The sequence below is a fragment of the Leptonotus elevatus genome, chromosome 15 (genome assembly GCF_054856555.1).
Source record: "Leptonotus elevatus isolate MCC_2025b chromosome 15, RoL_Lele_1.0, whole genome shotgun sequence".
NCBI classification, from domain to species: domain Eukaryota; kingdom Metazoa; phylum Chordata; class Actinopteri; order Syngnathiformes; family Syngnathidae; genus Leptonotus; species Leptonotus elevatus.
The window spans coordinates 15,037,220-15,060,138 of NC_141253.1; the positions used below are offsets into that span (position 1 = coordinate 15,037,220).

The 22,919-nt window shown below is 36.7% G+C and overlaps 1 protein-coding gene across 4 annotated transcripts in view; it reads left to right on the forward strand.

Annotated features, from left to right (window-relative positions):
• The window catches only part of tcf4 (transcription factor 4), a 183,612-nt gene extending 164,729 nt beyond the window's left edge, over positions 1–18,883 (forward strand). For 3 of the 4 annotated variants that reach the window (XM_086096541.1, XM_086096543.1, XM_086096545.1), the window contains 5 exons: positions 3,997–4,129; positions 7,096–7,249; positions 9,664–9,893; positions 11,292–11,433; positions 13,665–18,883. In XM_086096541.1, coding sequence (XP_085952667.1) covers positions 3,997–4,129; positions 7,096–7,249; positions 9,664–9,893; positions 11,292–11,433; positions 13,665–13,713 — 708 coding nt within the window. In that variant the 3' untranslated portion in view covers positions 13,714–18,883. Of the gene's footprint in view, positions 1–3,996; positions 4,130–7,095; positions 7,250–9,663; positions 9,894–11,291; positions 11,468–13,664 lie in introns of all 4 variants that reach the window. The other variant, XM_086096542.1, reaches the window with a different exon arrangement.
• The last annotated feature ends 4,036 nt before the right edge of the window (positions 18,884–22,919 follow it).

Below are 22,919 nucleotides of genomic sequence, written 5' to 3' on the forward strand. Positions count from 1 at the left end.
GGATGGGCATTTGATTTAATACCTGTGATCGACAAAAACATTGAAGTGATAATAAAGAAAAATATATTTGTTTAAATATATATGTTTTAATATGATAGATAACAGTTAACTGACCGTTTTAGACAGTAAACTTGTTGATCTCGATTCAACAGCACTTCATTTTGCCTCAGTTCTAATGTTGAGATGTGATTATTCAACAACCAATTCCACGCAAAATCTGAATGAGCATTTGATTGATTACTATGCTCATGCCGAATAATCATAAAAGCTATTAAACTATCAATTTTATTTCAATGTAAATGTAATGGTAAATGAGAAGTTAATGTAAAATGCTAATACATAAACTCATCAGACTTTAGATCACGGATGACACATGCAACCCGCAACCACACTCTGAGTGGCCTCTTGATTAATTAAAGGAAATAATAATAAATATATATATTTTTTTCAACAAAAGCAATAATTCCTTAAATGACACTGATAAAAAAAAGAGTTGCTAACAAAAGTTTGAATGATATCTGCATTCTGCAGGATTATCATTATCATCTTCCTTGAACCTGGTGAATGATGAGGTTTGAGGGTGTGGCTCCAATTCACGGCAACAGTGCACGCCACTCAAGCAGCAGATCAGTTTGTGTAATTTATTTATATTCTTCACTGCCGTCTGTCTCCTCGTCTTCCCTTCCTCATTGAACTAAATTAAGGAAGAGAGAAGGAAGGCTCGTTAAAATATAAAAGCCCTCCATTAAAAATGTACGCCACCCTCTCTTTCTCCTCGCTGCTGCCATTTTACATTTGGGAATCCAGGCAATGATGAAAGACAGAGATTGAGGGAAGAAAAGTCAGAGAGAAGGAGGAGTGGCAAATCATACATTAGGGAGCACACAGATGTATGGACGGACAGATGGAGGACAATATACGGCAACGACGAATGATGCTCATCATGCCAAGTGACGCATGGGCCGACATTTTGTGACACGAAACATTTTGTGCATGCAGCGAGAGGGGACGTAGGCATGTGGTTGGCAAGACGTTGTTGTTAGCCTGCGGGATTAACAAACAGACAGGATTTGTATTCAGCACAACTTTATTCACACTTGGGTTACAATGCTACCAATGCACCAACAAAAACCTCAAACACCGTCTGCCTTAATGTCAAAAAACAAATATATTCATGATGTTGCATACTGTTGCAACTGCTCTGCTTGCTGTCTGCGTGGTGAAAATAGCAAGAATATTTGTGTTAATATTGTAATTATTTAAAAATGTCCCCCAAAATGATCTGATTTTCTCCTTCACCACTCCATTCTTTACGCTCAGTGGCTGGTTTGCCCAATGAGCCAAGTCTGCCCTTGGGATAACATCTGCAGCAACCCCTTTAGGCTTCAACTGCTGGCCACTAAATTAGTCACAGCAAATGAATATGTTTGGGGGAATTTTTGTAAGGTAGCCTATCCTCTGCAATAATTCTGCAAGGGTCTGGCTCAATTATTATTATTATTATTATTATTATTATTATTATTATTATTATTATTATTATTATTATTATTATTATTATTATTATTATTATTATTGGAGCATATAAACATGAACCCAAAGACGACAATAAACCACACTATTGCATAACCACACCAAAAGTTGCAGTATTAGCGACAGCTATCAACCACAGCTAGCAAACTTTCCTTTAAAATTGCAGAGGAAGGATGAGATGTCAAACGTGAAACTCTGCTCTGGTGATGTGCACTGCAAAGCCTTGCATTCAGCTTTCATGTCAATTTTTACAAAGTTTAATTGAGGGTTTTAAGACGTGGCCTGAGTCCACTTTTACACAATACCATCCTGACGTCCCGGTGTCCCGGTGTTATTTTTTTTCTTAGTCCAGTCAGCAAGACAATGGACCATATGCCACGGAGGCGGGAGTTTTGACTTCCGGGTTTTCACCCATCAACTTTGTATTTGTTTCCGGTTTGCGACGTGTGGGCCGCGTCCCAGTACTTGCGCTTACGCCTTTGTGCCCCTCGGTTGCGCGTTCCCGAGGCTTCCGAGTGTGTAGTGTCTGTCTCAGTGTCTGAAGCATTTCAAATAGCCGAAACGCCCTCCCGCCGATGAGTGAGAGGCGCGGTTGGGGGGCGCAGGGGTGGGGGTGCGAGTGTTGGAACGCGGCCAACAGTGGCCGGAAACGGCAATGATGTGTAAAACCCGGAAGTCCGTGGCATCTACCTCATTGTTTGGGTCATGTGTGTGTATGTCAAACACACAGTTGCATGTTACAATGCAGGGCAAACAGCACAGCCAGTTTCTAATAGCTGCCAGGACTGAGCAAAAAAGATTGGATCATTTTGAGTACACTCGCTTGTTTAGCGCTGATGAACTGTCAATCAAAATAGCATTTTGCATTAACTAAAGTAAAAACATAGTATAACCAGATTGACTAGCAATTAAATTGGTTAAAAATACACAGTAAATTCTGTAGCGTAAATTTGAGGAACAAAGTCACGACCTTCAGCTTGGGAAACTGACACTCTACCACCTAATTTATGCCCCTCCTACTGTTTGCTTATATCATAGATGAGACCAAAAACGATGTTTATGGTCTCTTGGAGTTAGGAAGTTTCCAGCTGACATGAGCGATATACTAACACACAGCAGGAGCTGCGTGGCTCAGGGAGTAGATTGGCTGTCTCCTAAGCTGAAGGTCGTGAGTTCGTTCCTCAACCCTTGAGTGACTTTTATTTTTCCAATTATTTATTTTACTCTCTTCCAAGTGTAAATATTACTCTAAAACGGAGTCTATTTGGTCCCACTCTAAATAGAGTAAAATCTACTAGTTTTGATGAGAATTTATTGTATGCGGTGTTTGAATTTCAGTGAAATTATGATCTGTTCTTTTTTTATTTTTTTTAAATATGAAAAAAAAAAGAACTATGTTAACTTTCAATAATTCCAGCAAACAGCAAGTGTAAATTGACGTTTAATTGGAAACAAGTCACAATTCAGACAACACATTCGACAGAAAACAACTCATCATCTTAACAATATTTATCCTGCTCATATAAAAAATACATATACATACTGTGTATGTTTTAAATACTTTAATTCTGCAACGCCTAGATCAGCGACAACTGACACTGACAAGCTGCCGTCTGCATACATTACAGTCCTGTACACCATGCTTCATGACTCTTAATTCTTTTGTTGATCTGAAAGTACAACAAAGATCTTTAAAAGCATAGGATGTAAGACCATTCTTAAAGATGCCGACAGGGAAGCTGGCATCATACTACACACATGCGCGTGCGCACACAAACTCAGATCTCTTGCCAAAACAGTGAGTCCCCGCTGGAAGCTGCTTGCTGCCCTGGGAATTAGAAATCCCACAATCAAACATATGGGCATTAAGATAATTGTCAGTTGTTGTGTTGCCGTGTGCGTGCGTGTCCGACAGATGGATAGGATTCATCCAAGCACGCGTGCGCACACATACACACACGCACACACACGCACACACATGCACCCCACTCACTGTATGCCCCTGCAAACACAAAAAGAGACCACACACACAAGTCCAAAACATACATGTCATGACGGGCAGATTCGATGGGACAGTAACACGCCTTTTAAGTTTGAGCTCTTAGAAAGGTAGATGATGCCCTCAATAGGCCAAAGACGGAACTGCAACTCTTGGGAATCAAAGAACCGAAGCAGATTTTTAAGCTCTTACCAATATGTGCAAATTCCTAAACACAAAGCAAACTTACAACTTACTCGTACTATTTATTCACCAGTAAGTTAAGTAAACTAGTGAGGCTGAGGTTAAGTATTATGTTATCTATACATAAAATAAAATGTGTTGCCATGAGTAAAATGCACTCACCAAGCTATACAATACAATCTATTTGTGAGACTTACAAAACCAATACAAATCACTATTTTAAAAATCGTATTTCTCATCTGGCCAAGCAGCAGCGTCATATTTCCCTTCTCTTTGTCTCCCAGGTGAGCTCCCACAGAGAAGACGGCAGTATGGGCGCTTTACGTGGCGGACACTCCATGGCGGCGGGTCAGGTGCCTCAGCTGCCTGCTCAGTCCGCCACCTCGCCAGACCTCAGCCAACCCGACCCTTACCGTGGTAAGTACCATCATCCTGTAAGGGAATACTAATTAATTAACGTTTGTGTTGCTGTACCGAAAATGTGTTTGTTTGTGTTCTTAAAGGATATCTTAACAGCACACTACAAAATTAACAATAGCCCATAAAATAATTGTGAAAAGTCCAATGAATGACCATGACAATGAAAAATAAAATAAAATTGTGAAAGTCAATTAAAAAATACTTAAACTTCAAATTGGAAAAAGACTGTATTAATGTATATATTATGCATTTCTGTGGTTGCAGGGTGGAGGTGAATAAGTCATTCATAAATCATGAAGAAACATAAAAACTGACTTTGCGATTAGGTCATTTCAGGCAAAAGTAGACACACACGTGAAGTCAGAGCTCAGCTGGCAAAGCTCACATTTACTGAGTACTAAAACACTAAATAAATATACGCTATGAATATGGAGGAGGGAAGTGTATATGAGCGCAATGTGAAACAAATTAGCTCTGAGCTCTTTTTAAAGGCTGCAAATGAGTTTGCTGGCAGCAAAGTTCAGCAAGCAGCAACCACAGCCAAGTGTGTAATGAGGTGAGAGAGAGTGAAACACACACTCAAGCAGAAAAAAAAGAGACATTGCGCCTCATTTTAACACACACACACACACACACACACACGATGTAATGGAGGTGTTCAAGGCTGTGGAAAAAAAGGGACTATGACATCTTCCGGCAGGCATCAATTCAAAATCACTGATTAATAATGTGTCTATTATATTTGATTTATTTTACATGAGATAATACATTGTGATTGGCTGGTGACCAGTCCAGGATGTGCCCCGCCTCTCACCCAAAGTCAGCTGGGATAGGTGGTCCTAAAGAGGACAAAATTAATGGTTGGATAATCTAATTAACTATTTACATTATTTCCATATGTAAATAGTTGATTTACTCAAATGTAGTATTTAATGCAAAATGTATATAAATGAATAAGACTTTTGTTATTGATTGATACTTCAGCTCGGATATATTTTCTATTCAAAGAGCGCTTTTGTTTAGGGTTTTGCAGGACAAGTGGTCCATTAAAAACAAAAAGCAGTAACAATTTCAATTTCTTTTAAGTTTTTATCAACATAATATAGTTTTTTTTGTTAACAATCATTCAAGCACGGACTATAAATGTCAATCATCAAAAAAACGTCTACACATAATTCTTGACAATAATATAAAACCAGTGAAAATGAGAAAGTTGTGACAAGAACAGAAACAAAAAAAAACATTCATTAAATGTAACACACATCCCCAAATTGACAAATGTGTCGAGTCTCCTCCCATGTCTGGGTTCATTCAAACATTCAGACAGCACAAAGTCACTTTCACATTCAACTCATTGAAATGCATCTATTTGTCCACAAACTAACAGTAATTGTACTGACGGCCACATGCGAGCCAAACACAGGCTGTCACTCAAAAGTGAACACAAAATGCCTCCAGTCAGGCAGACGGCGATTCAAAATGGCCGACAGTTGGTGGTGTATGTGTGGGAACAGAGGAGAGTGTTCTGTGTTGACAGAGAATTTGGCAGCCGCCCAGTTACCGATCCATACAGACGTCAAATAAAGACTTAACTGTTCTACTGAGAGAGACTGACAGGAGGCAAGAGCAGCATTTACATTTGCACTACAGCTTGCATGCAATCAAATTGCACTGTGGCTTTCACAATACTCTCCTTTTGTTCAACATTTTCCACTTCATCCCGACATAAAACTTTAGTTAGTTGCTGTAATGGCCGTTTTCATTTGAATTCTAGTGTCTTTAAAAATCCCAACTTTCTTTGGCTGTTTCAGATCATACGAATCTATCAGAAATCATAGTGTGTGATAGAGCTGTCAAAATTCATCGATTAATCAACAAGTAATCGATTATCAAATTAATCGACAACTATTTTAATAATTGAGTAATCGTTTGGAGCCATTTTGTAATTTAAAATTGTCCAAATCCTCTGATTTCAGTACATCAACATTAACTATCCACTAGGGGTGTTTAACAAAATCGATTCGGCAATATATTGCAATATTACAGTGCGCAATTCTTGAATCGATTTGAATAAATTTTCCATCTTTATATCAAAGATTATGTGCATTTGATAGGCTATGCTTTAGAACATCGCCATATCATGCAACGGAAATTCATCGTTTGAATCCTGGAAAAAACAGTGGCCAATACTTCCCACTTGTGAAATGTTACGGCAGAACCGTTTTAATGAATGAATGCTTTAACCTGATAATAGTCATATTCTTATTATAATTATTATTATTATTATTACTATTATGATTGTAACATGGAAGTATTATATGTTGGCTGCAAAAAAATGAACGTGAGTCAGTTAATTTACAGAATACATGCACGTCATGGCGCATGGTCAAGGTTCGATACCACTTTTTTTCCGACCGATACTCAACCCTTTAGTAGTCACCGATACTGATACCAGATACCGATACCACCAGTAAATAAAATTCCCCACCCAAAAATGACAGATGATTTTAAAGAAAGACCTCACGTTTATACCCCAATATATAACTTGTCCTTAACATTGCATGAAATTAATGGCAATTCATATAATTTCAAATTTCTAGTTCCTGATCGTAAAACGGCTGCAGGAGGGCGGCCGATAATGGTATCGGTCACCGCCGCGAGTGCCAATACCTTCAAATAAGACTGTATTGGCACCGATACCTGGTATCGGTCGTCGCCCATTATGTCAGGATGGTACCACCTTTGCCTCAATTGGAGCCAGGAAAAACCCTGATCTATGAAAATGACTTTGTAACATAAACAAGTAGATTGACATGATAAAAACATTTTTAGTAAGACTTATTACAAACTGTATTTTCCTGCATTTTATTTATTTATGTATTTATTTTTGGCAGTATGGCATTTTCTATATTCCTTTCATTGGAAGATCTCTTTGTTTTTTGTTTTTTTGTTTTTTTGTGCAGCTCTATCCGGAGGCCTTCAGGGCCAGAGCACCTCCTCCATCAGCTCAGAGATCAAGTCCGAGGATGAGGGCGATGAGAACCTCTTGCAGGACTCCAAGCCTTTGGACCCCAAGAACGAAGACATTGACAGCAAGGATCTCAAAGGAATTGATAGGTCAAGATCTAGGTAACCCGCCAACCTCTTAGACGTTCGCTTCTATCAAAACTCTCATTAGGCTGGTTTCCCAAATCACCTCCTGAGTGGACAATCGCTATTATTTAGCAAATGTCTTTTTTTGTAAAATATTTGTAATGTATTTTCTGAAAACGTGATATGGTTTTCAGAGAAGACTTGAACAAGGAAGGGCTTGGATTAGTGAGTGGTTTTGGGACCCAGCCTTCAGACTTTTGATGAAGTGACCAAGTGTGATGAGAAGCAGCTAAATAAATGCGCTAATACTGAGGCATTTTGCTCGAAAACCACCGGGCAGCTCTGTTTTTGGAAACATGGCCGCTGCTAATTGATTTGAGTTAAGCCAGTGCTTTTGGCAGCCACGCACAGCAGCACTGTTGAGACAAAACAGAGCTTTCCGGTGGACAAGAAGCTCTTGTTTGATCCCGTCGGTCTCTCCATGGTCTTGAGCCTGGTTTTAACTGTTTCTCACACAGCAGAGTAGAACCCACCATCAATTTTCTCAAAGAAGTGCTTACGTTGCATTCAGGGCATTGGAAATCAGCACCAAACGATGTTTGATCGCAATTCGAGGTGCTCCACTGAATACTTTTATAATGAATCCATCCGAAGTACAATACAGTGTTTCTTTGCTACTTTGAGGTTCACATATTGTGGATTCACTCCATAGTGGATTTTTATTTTGGTCCATAACTCATACATTGCAAGATTTACCTGGTGATTACTCCATTAAATTATTTATTTATGCTGCTAGCTTTGTAATATTTGACTACCGTAAATAAAAACGGGGTTTTCCTTCATTCAACTAGAGCTGTCGAAATGAATCCATTAATCGACAAGTAATCGATTATCAAATTAATCAACAACTACTTTAATAATTGAGTAATCGTTTCAATCGAGCCATTTTTTTATTTAAAATTGTCCAAATCCTCCGATTTTAGCATATCAACAGTAATTGTTCACTGATTTCTGTAGTCCTTCATTAAAGAAGACTCATTATCTTCTGTCTTTAATCAAAATAAGACATTTGCAAATTCTGTTTTTACTTTAGAAAACAATGCCCGAACTGGTAACATCAATCCCTATTTTTTATTTTTTTATTATTGTTATTTTTTCACTATACAAATGCAAAGTACAAAATAAACACCCATCACTGGCTAATAAACAGTAATCTGGGGGGAAACATTTTTGTAATACAGTACACTTTAATGCAAAATTTAAATGAATCTGATTTGTCGATTAATCGATTGACTAATCAATAGATTAATCCATTCTAAAAGCACTACATTTAACACAATCTATAAAAAAAAATTAACAAAATGTCAAATAAATTGTTAAAGAAGCATAGCATACGTTTTTTAATATTTTTGATTTTTATCTTCTTTTAATTCTTATTAGCAAGTCAGTTGTCCCAACATAAGCAATTTTTTTTCTCGTTACCCCGCAGACCTGAGTTTGGTTGAAGTAACAATGAAAACAGTGAGTTCAGTTGTACTTGAAGTATATAACATTGTATTCACATTGCTTTTGATCAATCCTAATCCACAAATCCCTCATAGTCCTCATGATCGTCTGTATCCGAAACAAACAATTGGACAAGTTCTCCATCAAACATGCCAGGCTCCGTCTCACTGTTAGAGTCAGTCTCGTCCTGTCCTCGGAAATGATACCGGCTTTTGCGTTTCGCCCAAGCATTTAGGATCCTTTGACAAATTGTGGCGTAACTTGCACGGTGCTGCCTCACAGTCTTGGTAAAGCTGGGAGGAGGGGCTGGAGAACTAAGTTGACTCTTCCATGCTCTCATGTCTGCCCTCAGTCAGATCCGCCTTTCTTGTATATAAGCAATGTGTCGCGGGAAGTCCTCCCACACAGTCAGTCAGATTTTGGACCTTGGACCACGCACAAGACCACTATTAGGCGCACCGTCGATTTTTGAGAAAATTTAAGACTTTGAAGTGTGCCTTATAGTCGTGAAAATACGGTACCTCTACTTCACGGAAATTCACCACCAATTATTTGAATAGCACTAGATAACAAATGTAGTATTTTAATTTATCAATAATATCAGATAATAGATGGATGGATCACAATCAATATCACCATATCAGTTTCCTACCCTGGATGCAGCTCAGCAGCCTTCACTCCTCCAGTAATAAAGTGTTCAATGTGATTTTTTTTCTCCTGGAGGTAAAATGAAATCAGAACCATTTGGATCCCCGACCCAGAGACTTGTACATGATGGTGGCGGTCATGATACTGATGATTTCACAACCTCTATTTTCTCTTCACTGTTGAGTGAAAAGAAATGACCTTTAAACCTTTAAACTGAACTTCCATCCTCAAATCTTACTCCCGCACCCCCACCTCCTTCTCACCAACACCACTGGCCACCATAGCAACAACGATGACGAGGACCTGTCACCAGAGCAGAAGATGGAGCGCGAGCGAGAACGGAGAATGGCCAACAACGCGCGAGAGCGCTTGCGAGTACGCGACATCAACGAGGCGTTCAAGGAGCTCGGCAGGATGGTCCAGTTGCACTTAAAGAGCGATAAGCCGCAGACCAAGTTACTAATCCTTCACCAGGCCGTTGCAGTCATCCTCAGTCTTGAGCAACAAGTCCGAGGTCAGTGGGATACACAAAAATCAACCACATAATATATACACTAATTTACAAATGTAACAACAAATGTATTTACTATTTTCTCATTCGTTTTGTTTATAATAAAGGAATAATGCTATAGTCATCATTCTTAAAATAACCTTATTTAATTAGCTCACACATTGACAAAGTATTTTGAGCCATTGGCAGACAGGATACTTTTCATATAGGCAACTCATAGGTAATATTCAAAAATTTCAGGATAGTGATTTTTTTTGGTTGCATTAAATGTCAATTATAATCATTAACATAACAGAAAATAAAATCCATTAATATTTCATTCTGTAGTAAATCTATAGAGTACACAGGAGGGGTCGCACACCTTTTTGAATATGATGAACACTGAACACATTTCTACCAATTACCTTTCATTACAGTATATCTTATTATTAATAATGATTGATATTTGTTCTTTCTTTTTTGATCGCTTCTGTTTGGTTACGGTTCACAGGTTTGTGTTGGTGTGCAACTATTTGAAAATCAATAAAACTGCAAGTGAGAAAAAAAGATAAATGTTCATCTGTGAGAGTGATCATGTAACTAGCAATAATAATTTAACAAGTTAGGGGAAAATACATATCAATATGCAACACTTTTTTCTATAAATCTCTGTTAATTTTTTCATTTTCAATTGGTCACTTTGGCAACATTCCCAGGAAATCACAATTCCATTTCCACTAGCCACTAACACTAAATTAGCTATTTTTAGAACAGACCTGAGGGTTACTAATGTGGTCCTTGAAGGTGACCAGCTGATGACAAGTTGACAACTCATACTTAACAGTGTGAGTTTCGCTTTTTGATTTCAAATACTGTAATAAAAAAAAATAAAAAAAATTAAAATTAAAATTAAAATTAAAAATTTAATTAAAACGTTTTTTTTTTTTAAATGAAATAAATAAATACAATTATTGGAATGGACATGTGTATAGAGATGTGCATTTATTCATTTATCAGGCTTTTTTTTAACAGTAAATTCTTTGTGAGCTATTTTTTCATATTTTACAAAATTTGCCAGGGATTTTTCCCCCCAATTAAATCTGCCAAGGATTATTTTTTTCAAGGAAAGGGAAAAAAAAGGGCAAAAATAAAATAATTCCAACCTAGCCACAAAGGTAGTAAGTAACTTGGAGATTCTGCTTTTCAGTACATAGTCCATTTACATAGTATACTGTGTCTGATGAAGAGCTCAATGACATATGGGCTGGTAATACACAGTGTGCCAGGAGAGGGCAGCAATGCCACCTTTTGCCAAGGTTTCTCCTTCTTGGCTTCAAGGTCACCACTGATATGATAATTCCTGGCAGGAGGTGATTGTTTTAGCATAAGTAATCCATCTGACAGTTTCTGTGTCCTTTACAGAGAGAAACTTGAACCCGAAAGCGGCCTGCCTGAAGCGCCGCGAGGAGGAGAAGGTCACTGTGGCATCGGACGGGACTCCCCTCTCGCTAGCTGCAGCACACCATGCCGCCATGGGCGATGGGTCAAACCCATTGGGACAAATGTAAAATGCAGCAACATCTTCTCCTCAATAAATGGTCAGAAGATTTCACTTATTCACTAATCTGCTGTTGTACCTTTAACTCAAAGCCAAATTGAATACTTGATTTAAAAAACATTATAATTTATATATATTTATATATATATATTATATATATTATATATATATTTATATTTGTCTTTGGACTTTTAAACAGCTTGTAGTTTTGATATAAATAAAACAAATAAATAAATAAAAACGTGAGCAAGAGATGCTATTATTGAACATTTCTAATAGTAACTATAATTTCTAATTATAGTATGATGCCATCTCCTTATCCAAAGCAGTCTTGAAAATGGCATGAAATTCAAACAGTCCAAAGCCCATTCTCCAAATTTTCACCTTTTGGTTGAATTAACTTTTGTTGTTCAGTTCCTGACAAGTAAATGTGTACAGAGCTGATGATACAACAGCTGGACAAAAGAAACCAGACAAGGTTTCGTTTCGGTCTAGTTTGGGTACATTGTAACAACAGATTGGCAGTAAGTGTGATTTTGATGTGTGACTTTATGTTCTGTCATTATTATTACTTTTTTTTTTTTATAGAAAAACTTTGTATTTGTAGTTCTGTTCTTGGCTGTGCAACACATTTGCAACTACAATAATCAAAAAAAGAGTACACATTCACATAAATTAGGTGGAGAGATCACTTGAGAAGTACGATCAGTGGTAATAAGTCTTAGCTTTCAAGAATCACCAGTTGTATATTGCTGAGGACAACACTCCCCATAGAGTAATATGAAGCAAACACATACTAAAATGCATACAAATATGTATTCAATCTTACATTAATGAATCAAAGTAAATGCAAAAATATTTTTCCTGTCCAATAAAAAGTTGATTTGTCCAACACACCCACATAACAGATACAGGGAGTCTTCAGTCTATGACAGCAATAACATACAATGTTCTGATGTCATATACTGTACATAAACATAAACATATATACTAGGGGTGTCAAAATGATTACATTATTTTGAGTTCATTTAAAGTTCCTTTAACGCCACTATATATATAAATATATATATATATATGTATATATATATATAAATATATATATATATGTATATATATATATAAATATATATATATATGTATATATATATATAAATATATATATATATGAATATATATATATATATATATATATATATATATATATATATTACGCGTGATTAATGACCGCCTGGGTAAATTCCAGTCGCAACGCAGCAGACACATCTACGTCAAAATTTGTGGAGCCTGGGGTCAATTTTAAAAATGTGCAGAATTTCACAAGTTGCTTCATGTTATAGATTATATAGCTCTTACTATGAAAAGAAAATGCACTGGGCTGTTACCAACGTTTTACAAATGAAATTATGCCATCTAGTGGCGGAAAAATTACCTCAACACAAATCAATATTCACACACATATTTTTTTTTATGGTACATCGTTTTAATTTTAACTCAATTTTAGGAATTATTATGTATCAATGACTAAAAAAATGCAGCCATATTTCTATTAGTTTAACATTTTTTCCACTTTTATGTTAACAAGAGTATGAAAACTTTAATTTTTTAAAACTATTTTATTGTACATTTTTGTGCATTTAGATCAGATATAACATTTGCAATTAATCGCGAGTTAACTATTGAAGTCATGTGATTAATTACGATTTAAAAAATGTATTGCCTGACACCCCTAATATATACACAAACGTACATATTTGAGAGATGATCACTCCATATATATTTTTAATAGAGAATTTCATTGAAATATTTATAAACATGTATAAAATAATAATAATAATAATATTAGTGTATAATCAATCAATCAATTACTTTAGTCATCTTCTGATGGATATTAAAAAGCAGCATTTTTACAGTTGCAATAAATAATCTATAAAACACATGCACATACATTAAAACATAACTCATGTAAGAATTTTTGTTTTTGTTTTTTTACACTCAAACAGCAGAAACAGCAAAGTCTTTTAGAATTTAAAAAAAACATAAATGTATATTGTATATATAAATATATATACAATATACATTATTATTATTATTTATATTATTATTACATATATATATATATTGTATATTTATATATTTTTTCAAATACACAGTGCTGTTATTCATTAAAACAAATGGCTTTACTGCCAATTCCATTCTTGATGATGTGTGTATGTATGTATTTCTTTCTCTCTCTCCAGGTCCAAGGTGCCAGAGTTCATTAAAATGATGAGTGACCACTTCCTCTGACAGTGTTTCCACGACAGCCCGAAAGTCAATCAAACCCGCTGTTGCTTCGGCCAGACCAATCAAGATTCTCCGGACCAATCACATCGGCCTCAGTGTTTCCTCCCATGTCTTCTAATCCTCCTCCTCACCTTTGCCTCCTTCTTCTATCAAGAAAACAAAGTGCACAGTCGCGGGTTGATTTTGTGAACTCCTACAATGCGGAGACGCCCAATGGCCGATGCAACGTGGCTACTTTGAGGGAGATTTTGTCATGAAGTTACTGCAAAGGGAAAACAAAACAATGGATTGACCAATCATTTAAGAAATTCTTCTACTTTTACAACTGTCACCATTCCCACTTTTAAGAACATTGGGCTTCTACAGTAAATAAGATATGTGTAGTACTGTATATGTATAAATATATCAAAAAACAACTGGACTTATACGGTGAGGAGCATAGAGAGTAGGGGAGGCAAACGAAACATATCAAGTATTTGAAGAGATTTTTTAGAGCCTCAGCATGTGTCTGACTGAACGGCAAACTAATGCCACACTGTGGATGAAGCTGTGCCTGACGTCCTCTTGGATGCAAAACAGTCAAACAGTCAGACGGATTCACAAGGAGAAACAACGCAAACAAAATAAAACAAACACTCTTACAGATTAAGTATGGCTACAAAAAAAAAGAAGGCATTTTTTAGGATTCTAAAATCTTTGCGATGGCAATGGTAAAAATACTTTTTAACCTAAAAGACGTTAAAAAGAAACCTCCCCTCTCGATGTTCACAAATGTTTCATGCAAATAACCATATCATAACCATCCATCCTTTTCCTATAGCGCTTATTCTCATGATGGTTGTGGATGATGCTCTTCCAGCTGACTTTGGGTGAGAGGCGGCGTAAACCCCGTATTGGTCAGCATATCAGAATAACCAGATTGCCAAAATTGGAAAGCCAGATTATACTGTAAAAACCAGTGCAGACCTACGACGGTGTATTAGGGCCATGTATATATTTTTAGAGGGAGTAATATTCCAAGAAAAAAACTTGCACATTTGCCACTTTATAAAGTGGCAAATTTGCGAATTTATAAAATTGCAAATTTACGAAAGAAAAAAAACATGTACATTTGGCAGTTTATAAAGGCAAATTTGGAAATTTAAATAAAATAAAAAAGGCAAATTTACGAGAGAAAAAAACAAATACATATAGCGTAGCTATAGTCTAATGTGAGGATCCGTTGGTGGTTAGTGGGACACTTTTAATAAAATGAAAAGGCAGGATGGAGACGAATTTATTCTGGATTTAAACGGCAGTTAGAGCGACAATACTTCCTGATCTCCTATCAGCTGACTAACACTAACCAATAAGAAGCTAGCATACTTTAGGTAAATGCAAGTGAATGATGGAGAGCAGCAGATTCGACACATCAATTTAGCTACTTATTTTTAAAAAAAAAATACCAAAATGTATGAATGTGTAAATATATAATTCTGGAAACATAAATGTACAAGTAAATATACATTTTAACAAATGAACTTAAATGCTTGATCCTCAGACTGTGTACCTTCGCAAAGCGAGGCGTCTTCACCGCTGGCAGTACCCAACGCTCCAAAGTGCAAATGCTTAACATGATATGGTTCATCTCTGCTAAAGCAATTTAAAAAAATCTCACAAATCTGCCACTTTATAAAGTCTCAAACTTGCCATTTCATTTTTTTCTCTGAATTTTGCCCCCACCCTCTAAAAAATACGTATATATTTATACATGTGGTCTTAATACGGCATCGTTCAAACCTAATGGGCACTTGAACGCAAATGAATAAATTTACTGATTGGCTGGCGTATTTCAATCACTGGGAGTTGGGAAATTGCGGGGGGAAAAAGACAAAACAATATTTGCGAATGCAAAAGCTGGCCTCTTTGAAAACTTTCTGCATATCTTTGCATTAAAAAAGGGCAATAGGATGAAAAAAACAAGATGGAATATGGCTGAGTATTGAAATGTATCTTATTACGCATTCTGCACATTCCACAAATTCACCAGTCAAGGGAGTGCTGAGGAAGTCAGACTAGGAGTCAAATGGACCAACTTCCATAAGAGTGTCAATGGACAAAGAGAATATCAGATCATATGGAGACAAACGAACAATCATCAGTTAGGGACTACAGCATGAGGGAATAAATTCCAATGCCTTGTTGATTGCTTCATAATAGAAACCAACACTCATCAAAAACTAAACCCTCTCACATTTCCAAGAACCTCAAATTAGTGGGGGTTTTATTTGAAAGTTTTTTCTGGTTTAGTTAGTGTACTCAGTAAATTCTGTAGTGTAAATTTTACTCTAAACTGAGTCTATTTGGTCCCACTCTAAATAGAGTCAAATGTATAAGGGAGTAGAGATAAAAAGTCACTCAAGGGTTGAGGAACAAACCCACAACTTCAGGTTAGGAGACAGCCAATCTACTCCCTGAGCCACACAGCTCAATGTTTTTGGTCTCCTCTTAGATATAAGCAAACGGTAGGAGTGGCATTGCTCAGGTGGTAGAGTGTCAGTCTCTCAAACTGAGAGTTGTGAGTTTGTTCCTAAACCCTCGTGTTATTTTATTTTATTTTTACTCTCTTCCAAGTGTAATTTTTACTCTATTTAGAGTGGGAACAAATAGACCCAGTTTCAACTCTAAACTTAAGAGTAAAATTTACTGTGTAGCTATTAAGTTGGCATCACCTTCATGTTTGGTTTTTCTCCTGATGGTATTTTGGTCTATAGATCTTTGGGTGCTAGTTTCATCTCTGGTCAAGCATTCCCATCAGAAAAGAACAATCTCAAATTGGGTGCAATCCACAGTTGCCGTATCTGTCCGCACATCTGCTATTGTTTGCCCATGAGCCACACTGAAGTCCACTGAGGAAGGTGCAGTCGGTCAATACAGTGGACCTTCGATGTTCAAATCCAACCCTGGCTTTGTTTCAGATTTTGAAGGCGTTTTGACTTGATGATGTTCATCCGCTTTTGATCAGAGGTGCCAAATGCAGGTCCAGAAAGTAAGAACCTAAGAAGCACCTGTGGCTGAAGCCAAACTGTGGCAGCGTTTTTACTTTCTGCACCTGGATTTGACACATTTGCTTTTGATTGTGGTTGATTGGCAGTAGTTTGATCATCATTACCTTTTGCCTCTTTGAAATACAAACTGGAAAGGGTGTTGTCTCTTCATCTGTTTCCAGTTCTCACCCGGGTTCTAGATTCCATTTCCATTTTTGGACCATATTTTTAGTTCAGACCATCAAACTGTTTGGGGCCCACTGTACTTTTCAGTCAAACTCTTATACGGACATGTCCTGTGATTTCCTTTCACGTAGACTCATCAACATTGTCTGAGCAGTGATTTGAAGTATCACTATGAAATACTGTACTACATTAAAAAAAAAAAAAAAAAACTTATGGCCTGTGCCTGATGGCATCAGGTTGCAGTGAATGTCAAACAGAGATCAACCCTCTTGTAATAGACAAGGCTAACTACAATATTGTTTCAAATCAAAAACTCTTTCACCTTCATCAGTTTTAAATCTTTGAAAGCCAATATGTTTGATTCTCAATCTCAGTGCTGTCCTTTCTGCTGATCCAAGCCTTACGAGCCCGGAGATTGAGATCTACCCCGCCGCCGCCGCCCTAACCCCCAGAGTGGTCCCAGAGATGCAATTTGAACATTCACACTTCTACCAATGTGCCTTTTTAGAGTTCATATCATCGGAGTTGCCAGAGGAGAACCTGGTCTTTCATAGGATGCAAGCTTAGGGAAACTTGTGGTTGGTCATTAGGTTCTATGCAGTCAGGTTTTTGTACCAGACCTGGGAATTTAAAAAAAACTAAAAAAAAGTTTGAAAAAAATAAATTAAAAAAAGTATTTTTTTGGATTAAAAAAAAGCCACAAAAATAAAGTGTATTTGATGTACTGTATGATTATGTGTAACTAGAGCGTGTTCTGACACTTGATTTAGCAAAACCCTCGCCCCAGTTCTCCCTGCCCCTTGGAAGACATCCATTATCCCGATTCCAGCCCAATTCTCATGGTGAACGCGTCTCTTCTTGTAATATAGCTGATCAGCTTTTTATCAATATTTGATGGGCTTTTCCTTGAGCCAATGTAGTCTCCAGTACAACGTGTGTGGTTGTATGTTGTAAAGCGCTTTTTTCTCCTCTCATTTTTTTTAAGGAAAATAATTTTCTTGTTCATTTTTATTTGTATGTTCTGGTTTACATGTCTATTACAGAAAATGTAAGAAAATAGAAATAAAAATAAAAAATCAACACCATTTGCTATCATTAGTGTTTTGTCAATTTTGGCAAGGTAAAATCCGACTCAATCAACAGCAAGGCACGGAAACTGGAAAATAATCTATTTGAATAGATCAATTTATATATAAATGTACAAAAAATATATACAATATATAAGGAGGGTGACATTTTCCATTTTTTTGTGTTTTTTTCTGTTGCAAAAGAGTGTTTGCTTGGGGCGGAATTCATTTTCCAAAGACTGAACTGTCAGGCCCCCAGTGTTACAAATCATCAATGAACTCTTGTTATTTCTTCTTATGTTGCCATGACAACCTCTGCCTCTGACTAATATGGCGCCCCGCACAGGACAAAATGGCACCGGAGGTCCAACAGCTACACTCACTGCTACCCATCATAGCAGTGACACACAGACATTGTAAATTGTATGCAACAAAACGGCAAACCGAACCCATATTTTGAAATTGTGTATGTAAAAGTTATATTTTTACATGTAGATGTTGTTATTTGTGTTCTTAGAAATTGTTTTTTTTTTTCCTTCTTTTTCCGGGGGTTAATTTCAAAAAGTGTGTATGTTTAAAAAAAAAAATGTCATATTGAATTCATTGTAAAAAACTGAAATTCCCAAACTTTTTTTTTTAAAGTCATAGGACAGATGCTGATAAGATGAAAACAGATATACAGTTTGGTATTTGTCCAAATCCCCATGCCTCATAATATGTCCATTGTAATTGTATTTTTTGCAGATACATGTAAATAGTCACAAATCAAATTCTGTGAGGTTTCAGTGGGGTGAGGACTTGCCTGTGAGATGTGACGATGATGACGATGATGATGATGATGTTGATGATGAAGCTGTTTTTAATAAAATAGTATTTGTCTGGTTACAACAGCCACTTGCCAACTCTCCATTGTCAGTTGTACGCGGTTCTGTTGTTGGGGGCAAAAATTCGCATTATAAAATTGGATTATCCACTGACATATTTGACACAGCAGAACCTTGACTGTGTACTGAATGAAATTGATGTTAATTTACTTGAAGTTGAGACAAAATGTTACCAGATATACCCAAAGAAAGTCCACATATTGAAATGACTCTTGTGGCTATGGGCCTGCTCTGACTCCTGTGCATTTATTTCTTCAAGAAGTAAATGAACGTCCTGCAGAACACGATTCGTAATCAAGTTTTGTAAAAAAAAATAATAATAATAGCATTGGAGTTTTCTTATACAAATGAAGAAATTGTCAGCAAACAATCGTATCAGCTATTTCCCCAAAAATATTTCAGATGTTGTGTAAGGCAGTTTCAGTTTGTTTTCAATGTTTGCCATTACAATTGACTTTTGTGTCAAAAGGCCATGCTGCTTTAAATCGGACCTAGATTGAACGCTAGGGTTGAATCTGTCAGTGTAAAATAAATGTGTTTTTAAGTAATGTTATTTTTGCAACATTTAATTTCATGTTTTCTATTTGTTTTATGATCATATCCTTTCACATTATCGTCATTTTATGTTACCCTGTTAGCCAATGTGTTTTTATTTCTTCTCCCTCCTTGTTGTACATACTCATCTCATTTCTCTTTTTCCGTGACTGTGCCAAGAGCTTTGTAATCTGTTACTCTGTACCAGTTTTACTGCAATAATGAGTTGAATTCAAAAATCTCCACAATTGTCCTTTGTTGTCACCACTAATTATGATTTATAGTAACATTTAAATAAGAAATGGTAATATGTGGATCACACATTTTAAAAGTGGTCCATGCAAATTACGTTTTTAAATGCATTTTTCTATGGAAAAAAATTTATAATCTAAAAGCATACAAAAATGACATGCAAACTATTAAGTCTTGAGTATCTTTTTCTGCCTTCATAGTAACTGAAGATAGAAAACAGAAAAAAAAATCTAGGGTTTATTAGATTCTGGTATATTTTTACTTTTATACACTATAAACATTGCAACAACATTACATTAGCTTAGCTGTGGTTTCCTTTAGGGTTCAGCTGCCATCCCCTCAATAGAAATTCAACACCACCATCCAACAACTTTATTAACACTAGTCCGATCGTATTCAGTAGCGTGCGTGTGTCGTAGTAATAAATCCACCGCTGTCATTTCATATTTCAATAACATATGGATTGAGTGTTTGTTTTGGTTTGGATCATGCTACAGTACATTCTTAAAGGATCCCAAAACATATCAGATTGTCTCAAGTCAAGTTTATTTGTATTGCCCTTAACCACAAAAGAATCAAATAAGCCAAGCACACAGTTGACAAAGATTAGTGACATAGCTGATCTAAACCCCCCAACCGGGAAAGGAAATAGTCAACCCTATGAAGAATTCCGAACATCCAGGCATTTCTGATACTACCCGCAACGCAACGCGCCTTACTTGGTGAAAACAAACAGCGTATTATATTGTTTTGCCTGTGACGAGCATACAAAGCTCTCAGAAAATCATGCCTAAAAGTTGTGTGGTTGGATGTTCCAACCATAACATGATGAAAACTAAGTTATTATTCCCCATCTTTTCCATGGACCCTGAATGTCGGACAAAAAGCGTAAACCCAGTGAAAGAGTGAAAACGAATAGTTCAAAATGGAGGCTAACCAAGACCACAATGCTTTGCAGTGAGCACTTCCTAAGTGGTAAGAATCGATTCTGGCTGTCATAAAACATATTATTTTGTGTTCTACATATTTTAGGCATTAACCAGCTCGCATCATTATCCATATAAATGGCATAAAGCCCCCTCCACCCTCCTCGGGGTGATGTCTAACCAGTAATCTGAGTAACAGGAGGGCAAACCTACGGGTTAAAAACATACAAATAGGCAAAACATCACTCTAATTGCCCAAATCTCTGAAATTATTGATGAAAATGTTCTTACTGTTTCTATAAAATATTTAAATGTTTTTCTCTAAAGGTTTGGCACATTTCTTGAAACTGAAATGATATTTTCAAAATACCATGGACAAATCCCAAAACTACCTTACAATTGGTCTCAACTCAATGGCATTTCTCATTGCTTTCATCAAATTGCCTTGTCTTTGTACATGTCTCAATTGCCTCTGTGGATCTGTGCAAATGGTTGTGTACATTTTGCCCACAGTTAGCACAATCTGCATCACATTTAGCACCTTTTCCAAATGAATCGATCTCGCTGATCGAACTGGATTAGTTGTTTTTCAGTCTAATGTGAAAAACAAGTGATATACTAGCACACAGCAGGAGCTGCGTGGCTCAGGGCGTCGATCGGCTGTCTCCCAAGCTGAAGGTCGTGAGTTCGTTCCTCAACTCTTGAGTGACTTTTATTCTTCTTCTTTTTTTTTCAATTCCTTATTTTACTCTCTTCCAAGTGTAAATATTACTCTAAAACTGAGTCTATTTGGTCCCACTCTAGAGTCAAATTTACTCAGCAGAATTTACTGTGTAGTGAAAGTGTTACAGTAGTAGTACAGTAGTGGTTCTTCATTTACGCTGTGCGCTAGATATAATTTTAGTTATAGGCATAAATGTAAGTCTGTTTGGCCAAATGAGCTTGCAGTTTTGAAAATGTCATCTCCGTTTCAAGAAATGTGCCAAACCTATGGAGAAAAACTGTAATAGAGTGTAGACTGGCTAGCAGGCTAACTCAACTTGAGATCAAACCACCACAGCGCCGTGCTAGCTAACGAGCCATATGCTAGTCTTCTGACATATTTTAGCTCTCAAGTCGCATATTTAAATTTTCTACGGAACAGTTATTACATTATTAGCATGATGTACAATATTCAGATGACCTAAGAACTACTTGTGTACAAAAGTGATTTTGATTCTTTAATTTTTAATAATGTAATAATGTACAAGTGCCTCTTGGCTGTTTGTAAGGACATTCATCAAATTTTCGACCAAATAAATCCAATTTCTGTTCATATAGCAATTGCCTCTGCAGGCAGTTTGTTTTCTTAGTCAAATGACATTAAATCGCTTTTTCAAATCAAAATTATCCTCGCAAATCAAATTGCAACAATCCAAAGTTAAAATACTTTTCAATAAGCGGTAAGACGGCCATTCTACTATTTAGAAAATAGTAGAATGCGGAGAATTACCCCTTCCAGAATGACCAAGCGGCAATGGATGCCAAGTGGGCAACATTTCACACATATTCAACTAGAACATAGGTGTCAAACTCCAGTCCTCGAGGGCCGCTGTGCTGCAGGTTTTGGAGGTTCCCCCTTCTAACACAAGCTGATTCCAATCAGCAGGATCGTTATCAGGCTTATGCAGAGCTTGCTGATAAGCTGATCATTTATCAGCTGTGTTGGAGAACGGAATCATCCAAAACCTGCAGGACTGCGGCCCTCCAGGACCGGAGTTTGTACAACGTGAGACTCCACATCCATTGATTATTGTGCAAGAAATGCTTTATGGCATAACAACCATGGTTAAATTACAGTATGTTCTGTCTTGATGCATGCGACAGGACACACTTTTATTGTCTTATACTGGTTACAAAATATCAATTGCTCAACACATGCTGTAAAACTAGAAAGAAGAACACATAAATATTAAGTTAAATGTGGTCCCCTTATCTTTATGAGTTGTTAATGATTTTTTAATTGATCTGTAGGAATTTTCACTTTACTAGCCATTCAATACACTGAACATATTAGAAGTTACAGGGGCTTCTCAGTATAAGATGGTTCCATAATGTGTCCCCTGCAGATGAGGATGTTTAGGATCATCATGGTGGGCCAAAGTCGGATCCTTCTCGTCCACATGGAGAGCAGCCAGTTGAGGTGACTTGAGTTTTTACAATAGATGACTCCTGAACGCTTTGCTGATGACGAGCTCCAGCCATGCCGAACTGGGGAGTGCAACTCAAATGTGACAACTTCCCTTTTTGTATAGGCCAGTTTACTGTAACAGAACATATCTTTTCTACGACTGA